Source organism: Elephantulus edwardii, unplaced genomic scaffold (genome assembly GCF_000299155.1).
Source record: "Elephantulus edwardii isolate Elephantulus edwardi_28Jun2011 unplaced genomic scaffold, EleEdw1.0 scaffold00019, whole genome shotgun sequence".
NCBI lineage: Eukaryota > Metazoa > Chordata > Mammalia > Macroscelidea > Macroscelididae > Elephantulus > Elephantulus edwardii.
Window position 1 is genome coordinate 18,991,185 of NW_006399769.1, and position 9,172 is coordinate 19,000,356.

General features: G+C 40.0%; 1 protein-coding gene and 1 pseudogene across 1 annotated transcript in view; both read left to right on the forward strand.

The window, feature by feature from the left end:
* The first annotated feature begins 6,628 nt into the window (after nt 1–6,628).
* Nucleotides 6,629–9,172, forward strand: part of SULT6B1 (sulfotransferase family, cytosolic, 6B, member 1) — a 33,995-nt gene continuing 31,451 nt past the window's right edge. The window contains exons 1-2 of the mRNA XM_006882351.1: nt 6,629–6,827; nt 7,939–8,051. Coding sequence (XP_006882413.1) covers nt 6,629–6,827; nt 7,939–8,051 — 312 coding nt within the window. The remainder of the gene's footprint in view (nt 6,828–7,938; nt 8,052–9,172) is intronic.
* LOC102876399 lies at nt 8,245–8,673 on the forward strand (annotated as a pseudogene).

Here is a 9,172-nt window from a genome sequence, read left to right on the forward strand (position 1 = left end):
ATGGAAGGAATATACTGAGTCATTATATAGAAAGGAATTGGCAGATACAGAGGAATTTAAAGAAATAACATATGAGCAAGAGCCTATGGTTTCAGTGGTAGGAGTGAATAATTTCTTTCAAGTACAGAGCTTTTTATAAGCTTCCAGTGTCACTGGCTCCCCACGTGTGAGCCAGGTGATATGAGATGTGCTACACTTTATCCTAGGTATGCTGTGAAATGCAAGGAACAGAAGTGGAAGCTGAGAGACCCCAGAACATGAGATTTGCCTGCACTCAAAGGCAGGACAGTACAAATACATCACACAATATAGATTATTTTGCAGTTATGTATATGCTACTGTTATGTAGAGCTATTGTTTTCCCTCATCTGTTGGGTAATTAAGAGTTGAGTGTGAAGACCTGTAAAAGCAAGCTGACCTAAGCCCTCAGAGACTAACAAGAATCAGATCTCATGTTATGAATCCCAGACCTCACCCCAAACCTCCTGTAATTACAGGCTTTAGTGTCAAAACAGGATCAAGCACTTTGCCCTTTGTAATGTTTTACTCACCAAGAAGCAAATAAACAGCAAAGTGTGAATTAATGTCTTAAATTCTAGCTTACCTCAGGGAAACAAAGATTCTTTATAGTGTGGAAAATTATCCCATGAAGCTCTCTTTTCTTTTTTTTGAGGGAGGGAGATTGTTACATACACCTTCACAATTACAGTGACTATCATCCCACTGTTATGTAAGGTAATAGGACCTTCAAGTGGGAGCAAGCAGTGTATAGAATTATAAACACAATAAAGTACTCAGATATTTCTGAGTTTTGTCTTTCCCAGATTTTTTTTTTACTGTGGGAAAAAAATGTATTTAACACAACATTTTCTATCTTAACCAATTTTAAGTGTATAATTCAGTGACATTAATCTCTTTTACTATGTTGTGTAACCATCACCACTATTTAGTCCCAAATATTTTTCATTACTGAAAACAGAAACTCAAAATGTTTTAAGAGTAACTCATTTCTGCCTTCTTTCAGCTGCTGTTAGTAATTTTTAAAAATTGTCTGTGAATTGCTTAGTCTAGATATTTAATATGAGATCATATAATATCTCTTCTTTCTATGTCTAATGGCCTTCATATTGTGGCATGTATCAGAACCTAATTGCACTGTTTGTTACATACCATTGACTGGGAACCAACCCATAGCTGACACTCCCGCAGATTTTCAGAGGTGAACTCTAATTTTTATTATTATTTTCTAACCAGAGTTGCTGTAAAGAGGGTTGCTATAGGTCACAGGTGACTTAACTGGCATATAACAACAACAACAACAATATACTATATTGGTTCTTTTTATTTAAGCCTCTGTTTAGAGTCAACGAAAGTCAGTTGTTATTATATTTTGAAGGAACATTCTTCTAAGTGGTTCAGCACTCTTCTGTCAATATGCTGTACTGAGGTAACCTGGGGTTGTGGTGATGCTGAACCTTGTGCCACTGGGGTGTCAAATGGCATAACCATTACCCATGGTGGACAGTGTTTGGTGGAACTCCCAATTTGAGACAGGTTTGGAAGCAGGAGTGGCATTCACTTCCTAAACCACATGCCTCTGGAAACTATGAACATGGAGAAATTAAGATAGTCATAGAGTCTTCAGATCTTTTATTCTTAGATCTTTTGTCACTATAAGTTGTGCTCAACAATCAACAACAAAAAATTGCACAGGAGGAGATTGCCCATTCTTCTCCCATGGAGCAGCTGGTGGATTTGAGCCAAGTTCGCAGCACAGCTCCTTACTACTCAGTCACCAGAATGTCAGCCCTGGACCAAGGTCAATGGGAGAACAAAGGATTCAAAGAATATCAACATGTCAACAAAGGGAATGAACAGCCTTGCCCATCTGACTAAACTACCATGGAGTGACCCTCTCTTCCCTCCCTAGAAGACCACTCACCTGGCTAAACCACAATGGAATGTCCCTCCCTTACCTCCCTGAAGACACTTACTATAAAAACCTGCCCTAATTAATCTGAGGGTACAGTATTCCCTGGTCTGTCTCTCTGCCCCTCTCTGTGCAGACCAAGGAATCCCACCTGGGAGTCCCCCTTAATAAAGCTACTTTAGCTTTCTCTTTCTCTGTGATCCCTTCCTTGAGTCCTTAACCTTAACACAGACCTCTCTTCTTTATACAACTGTGTATAGTTGGTTTTAGGTGCCATTGAGTCAAGTAGGACGCAGAGCATCCCTGACCTGAACTCTGCCTTATCTTGTGCCATCCTCATCATCTTTGACACACTAGAGCTCATTGCTGAAGTTACTGTGACAATCCTTCTTGTTAGAGGTCTTCCTCTCCTTCACTGACCCCTTATCTTTCCAAGCATGATGCCCCTTTCCAAGGAATAGACTCATCTAGCCACATGTCCAGAGGAGAAATATGGCTGCACTTTTCCCAAGACATATGTGTTAATTCTTTTGGCAGTACATGACATATTCAATACTCTTCTCCAGCACCACAACTCAAAGGCATCAATTCTTCTGTCATCCTTATTCATTCTCCAGGTCTCTGACATGTAGCAGGTGATTGAGAAGACCATGGCCTGAATTAGGCACACTTCAGTCTTGAAACTGACATCATTGCTCTTTAGCATTTGGAGAGGTCTCTAACAGCACACTCCCCTCCCCCCACCCAATGCAATACATCTCCTGATCTCCTGACTGCTGGTACCAAGGGTGTTGATTGTTGATCCAAGCAAGATGAAATCATTGCCAGCTTCAGTCCTTTCTCCACCCATCATAATGTTGACTTTTGGTCCTGTGGTAAAGTCCTTTCTTTTCCTGATGTTGAGATATAGTCCATACTGAAGGCAGAAGTCCTTGATCTTCTGCAGCAAACATTTCATACCTTCCTCACTTTTAGCAAGCAAAGTTGTGTCATCTGCATAATGCAGATTGTTGCTGAGTCTCCAATCCTGATGCCACATTCTTCTTCATAGAGTCCGGCTTCACAAATTGTGTGCTCAATAAACAGATTGAATAGGTGTGGAGAAAGGATACCACTGAAATGCACACCCATTCTGATGTTAAAGCAGGCAGTTTTCCTTGTTCCATTCAGACAACAATTTCTTAGTCTAGGTATAGATTCCATATGAGCACAATGAAGTGTTCTGGGATTACCATTCTTCTCAATGTTATCAATAATTTGTCATGATCCACACTTTGCATGGTCAATAAAACACAAGTAGGCATTTTTCTGATATTCTCTGCATTTACCCAGTAAACATCTGACATTAGCAATGATATCCCTAGTGCTGTGACCTTTTCTTTTTGTTGTTGTTTGTTTTCTTGGTTTTTAATTTTTTAAAATTTATTATTCATTTCAATGAAAATTTACAGAGACTTTGGATTTTCATTCATTCATTGTTGCACTTTTCTCCCCTCCCAACCCTCCCCTCTAGTATACTACCCTCTTGGAAAAGTAAAAGAAAAATTATTTCATTGTTTTACAATCCCTCCCCCCAGGTCCACTCCACTATACAGCCTTTGCTCTGGACCCCTGTCATGACAAAAATACCTAACAAGTTTCCCTCTTTAACAGTTTTCTCCCTCATCTGTTTCAATGCAGTATACATTATTGAACCCATCCTTCTCAGTCCCCTCCCAACCCCAAGATCAGTCCTGCTTTACAACAGTTGCACCATACAGTATTTGTCCTTTTGTGACTGAGATACACACAATGAAATACCGTGCTGCATTGAAAAACAAGTAATTCATGCAATATTATTCAAAATGAGTGACCCTGTGACCTTTTCTAAACCCAGCCTGGACTTCTGGAAGTTCTCTGCTGATGTACTGTTCCAGTCGTTTTTGGATAATCTTCAGTAGAATCTTGCTTGCATGTGAAATCAATGATATTGTTCTGTAGTTTCCACACTCAGTTGGGTCACCCTTCTTTGGGATGGCAACAAATATAGACCTCTTCCAGTCAGTTGGCCAAGTGGTTGTTCTCCAGATTTCTTGGCACAACTTGGTGAGCACATCCATGGCAGCATCTGTTAGCTGAAATATGTCAATCGGTATACCATCTATTCCTGGAGCCTTATTTTTTGCTATTTCCTTCAAAACAGCTTGAACTTCTGCCTTCATCACCATAGGCTCTGGCTCATATGTTATTTCATTAAATTCTTCTGTATCTGCCAATTCCTTTTGATACAATGACTCAGTATATTCCTTCCATCTTCTTTTGATACCTCCTGGATCATTTAACATTCTGCCTAAAGCATCCTTGATTGTAGCAACTCGAGGTTTGAATTTGTTCTTCAGTTCCTTGAGCTTAAGAAATGCTGAACGAGTTCGGCCCTTTTGATTTTCTGATTCTAGCTCCTCGCACATTTCATTGTAATATTTTGCTTTGTCATTCCGTGCTGCCTTTTGATCTTCTGTTCAGCTCTTTAGTGTCTTGGATTCTTCCTTGTGCTTTGGCTTCTCTACATTCCAGTGCAATCTTCAGAGTTTCTTCTGACATCCATTTTGGTCTTTTCTTCCTCTTCTGTCTTTGTAATGACCGCCTGCTCTCTTCCTGGATGATACATTTAACATCCTCCCACAACTCATCTGGTCTTCGCTCATTAGTGTTCAAGGCCTCAAACCTGTTCCTGAGATGATTCTGAAATTCAGGTGGTATGAAATTAAAGTCATATTTTGGCTCCTGTGGATTCGGTTTAATTTTCCTCAGCTTCAGCTTGAACTTGCATATGAGTAGTTGGTGGTCTGTTCCACAATCAGCTCCTGGCCTAGTTTTCACAGCTGATATTATGCTTTCCCAACAGTTTTTTCCACAGATGTAATCGATCTGATTCCTATGCATACCATCAGGTGAAATCCATGTGTATAATCTACGTTTATGTCTCTTAAAAACATATTTGCAATGAATAAGTCATTGATTGTGCAAAATTCAATCATTCTATCTCCAGCTTCATTTCTGTCACCAAGTCCATGTTTTCCACCTACTGATTCTTCTTCCCATTACCCAAGTTATAAAACCTCATGATAGATGGGAAAAGGATTGAAGTTGTCAACAATTTCATTTTCATTGTATCCATAACCTGCACTTATCGTACCAGCAACCAAGAAATCAAAAGATATGTTGCATTAGTGAAATTTACTATGAAGGACATCCCCAAAGTTCTAAAGAGCAAGAATGTCCATTTAAAGACTAAGATGCGTGTAATCCAAACCTTGGTATTTTCAATTGCTTCCGATGCATCTGAAAGTTGGACAACGAATAATGAAGGCCAAAGATGAATCAATGCCTTTGAATTGTGATGTTGGAAGAATACAGAATATCATATGGACTTCCCAAACAAATCTGTCCTGATGGACATTCCAGTCTGCTCCTTAGAGACAAGGATAATGAAATTTCATCTCACATCAAGCTGAGAAAGGTGGAGGGTCTTTTAAAATAAGAGGTGGACTTGATATTATTCAAAGAAAAAAAGGGAGAAGTGCCTGTAAAGGAAAGACTGCCACTGACAGTGAGGACATTGGCCAATAAAACCAAACTCAGAGGCTGGAGACATCACTGAACTGCACCTTTACAAAGAAGAGTCTTCTTCCAGCCAAACACCAGTCATATAGTCATAAACTGTAAGGAACAATAGCTGTCATAATCACCATCTGACATAGACTGTTAGACATGTATTATATGCCCTCTGACAGCATAGCCCCTGGAGAGCAACAGTGTTAACCCAAAGACATATCTCCAGTGGTGGTTCAAATTCACCTTCCATGCCTAGACAGAAAGATGAGCAATCTCCACTCAGGCAATTTTCAGCCTTGGAAATCCAATGGAGGATCAGCTTGGAGTCTGCATCCACTCAATAGTAATGATTTTGAGGTTTTTTTAAAATTGTTGTTGTATTGTTGTTGTTGTTTTTAATGAGTTTTGAATAACACAGCTAGTAAGAAGTAGAGCTGAGGTTTAAACTTGTATCTTCTGACTTATAAATCCAGTGAGCCAGGAAATGATAGGTTCCAGATGGTGCTTCCGATTTCAAACCCTTTCCCACCTCTCTATATTACATGGGAGAAGGACGGGCAATCTCCTCCCTTATGATTAACTGCCTCTGAAAACCCTCTGAAGGATCAGCTAAAGGGTGCTCCTGCTCGACGGCACACAACTTAGTACTTTACAACCTATTTGCTTCCTTATCACATAATGCGGGATACATGTGCAAAGCCATCAGTCTCCAAATTGTATGCTTTGGGGTCAGAAAATACTGTGGTTTCATTCAGTGAATTGTCTTTCAGTAATAGGAAAATTCTATACCCAATTCAATTAAATTTCATAGAATTAATTTATGATACTACAGGCTACCATTTTGGGGGGATAGTTGCTGACAATGGTAATAGAATCAACCCTGGGGTTAATACTCACTGATTCTCAGCTTGTTGTGCACCTGCGGTTTATTTTTCTTTTGACAGAGGAGGATATGCAAAGGGAGTGGGTGTGCAGTAGACAGAATTAAGTGATTTCATTGTCATGTGAGTGAGACGAGCCTTTATTCCACTTTCCCAGGAAGTCCTTTATAAGCAATCGCTGCCCTGAACAACCACAGAGCACTTTTACTCTCAGGCAGCTAACATGGCTGATAAGTCCAAATTCATTGACTACATTGATGAAGCTCTGGAGAAGTCAAAGGAAACAGCACTGTCTCGCTTATTATTTACCTATCAGGGGATTCCTTACCCCATCACCATGTGCACCTTGGAAACATTCCAGGCCTTGGACACCTTTGAAGCCAGAAGTGATGACATAGTGCTGGCATCTTACCCCAAGTGTGGTAAATAGCGTATTATTTCCTACAGCGCCACTCTGTTGGCTGGGAGAGTACAAGATAAAGGTGGGAGGGGTTCAGTTTATTCCTGCATGGAGCTGGAAGATCCACATTGCTTCCAGGAGGACAGGTTAATCAATAGAAATGGATTAATTTGAAAAGCCCAATATCTGAGGGGAGAAATGCATGACACAAAAGGTATGACGGGATGGAGCTGAATGGTGGGTCTAGAAAGCAGAGATGTGATGAGGGGAAGTCCAGTTGCCGTGGAGCACTGATAATAATTAACATGATTGGTTTTTGACTGAAGATAAAAGTAGTAATTCTGTAATTTATATTATAACTTCCATGTTAGAAATGACTTTTCAGGATCAAACATCAGTCTTCCAGTTCCTCAAAGCAATTTTACAAGGGTCTTTCATCAATAGATACAGTGCTATGAATCTAAATTTTCCTGCTCCTTATGTATTTATTATCTTAGCTGTTATCACTAAATGTTTATGAAAATCAATCTCATTTAATATTTTCTTCCATTTAAGTGATGCTAAAATTTTATAAAATCAAAAGCATGTATGTTTTCATAGGAAGTATTTGTTATTTTAACGTGAGATAATCCATATGTTAATTCCTAGAGCATGACATTGTTTTATAAAGAATATATTCTAAATTCCAAAAGAAGCGTTATCTCTTTCTGAAAGGGAAATTTTTTTTTATTATTTGTGTGTGTGTGTATGTGTGTGTACCGTCAAATCGGATCTGACTGGTACAGGAGGAGATTGTCCCTCCTTCTCCAGCAGAGCATCTGGTAGATTTGAACTATGCACCTCTGGGATTGCAGTGTAGCTTCTTGCCACTAGGCCACCAGAGCTCCCTAGTGAAAGGGAAATTTGAGAAATAAAAAATTAGAACTTCATAATAACATAAGTAAATGTTGTTTCTACAAAAACGTGTTGCTTTCTTCCCCTCACAGCCCAGGTTATCTCAGGAGCCACCTACCTGTTTGCATGCCTCAAAAATGGTTGTAGAATTTGACTTTATAATATACACACTTAAACAACATGCTTTTGTCATATCTAGACTCCTTAATGAATCATGTTTTCTTTGGTTTTTCTTATAGGTTCCAATTGGCTTCTCTATATTGTTAGTGAATTAATATTTACTGTTACAAAAAAGAAGCATGAATATCCAGAATTCCCAGTTCTTGAATGTGGTGACCCAGAAAAATATCAGGTTAGTACAAAATATACTAGCAAAGTGTTACAGAAAGAAATCTTGCATTTGGGTAATTCTTGAGATTTGAGTTTAGAAAATTCAGTACTAAGAATTAAATAATAAGTGCTCGGCTCCCGGGCTGAGGCGGACTCACCTTGAGCAGTGGGTAGTCCTCCCTGACCCAGGTGGGAATCCTGCAGAGCACTAAAACATGAACGGAAGAGTGGGTTATTTGTTCAGTGAGGAAGAAATCAGTCTTACCAGGGGACCCTCAGGGCTGGGCTTCAACATCGTCGGTGGGACAGATCAGCAGTATATCTCCAATGACAGTGGCATCTAAGTCAGCCTCATCAAAGAGAATGGGGCAGCAGCCCTGGATGGGCGGCTCAAGGAGGGTGATAAGATCCTCTCCGTGAATGGCCAAGACCTACAAAATCTTCTGCACCAAGATGCTGTAGACCTTTTTCGTAATGCAGGCTACGCTGTGTCTCTGCGGGTACAGCACAGGTTACAGGTGCAGAATGGGCCTGTGGGTGAAGGGGAGCCAAGTGGCATTCCTGTTGCCATGGTGCTGATGCCAGTGTTTGCCTTTACTGTGCTTACAGCGTGGGCCTTCATGCGATACCGGCAGCAACTTTGATAAGCTTGCTTTTCTCCACTGTCCCCTGATGAAGAGAGATTTTTTGTTCACCCTCCTCCCCTGCTGTCTTTTCCTCTCACTGCCTGGTCCACACATGATTTGAAATGACTGAAACCCAGAATGTTGTTCAAAATCTATGCTCAATCTTCATTCTAATGAGAGAGTAAAAGTATTGTAAGGGGGAAAAAAGAATTAAATAATAATGATAACAATTTATTATGTACTTAGAATATTCACGTCCCGGGGAGCTCTGGTGGCCTAGTGGCAAGGAGCTGCAACTACAGTCCCAGAGGCGCACGGTTCGAATCCACCAGATGCTTTGCCGGGGAAGGAGGGACAATCTCCTCCTGTACCAGTCAGATCTGATTTGACGGTACACGCACACAAAAATAATGAAATAAAGTTTTTTTTAAAAAAGAACATACGTTTAGCGATGCTGAGAATTGGAAACAAGATCACTCAAACACAAATCTGTAGCCTTCATTATCTACCTTCTCCA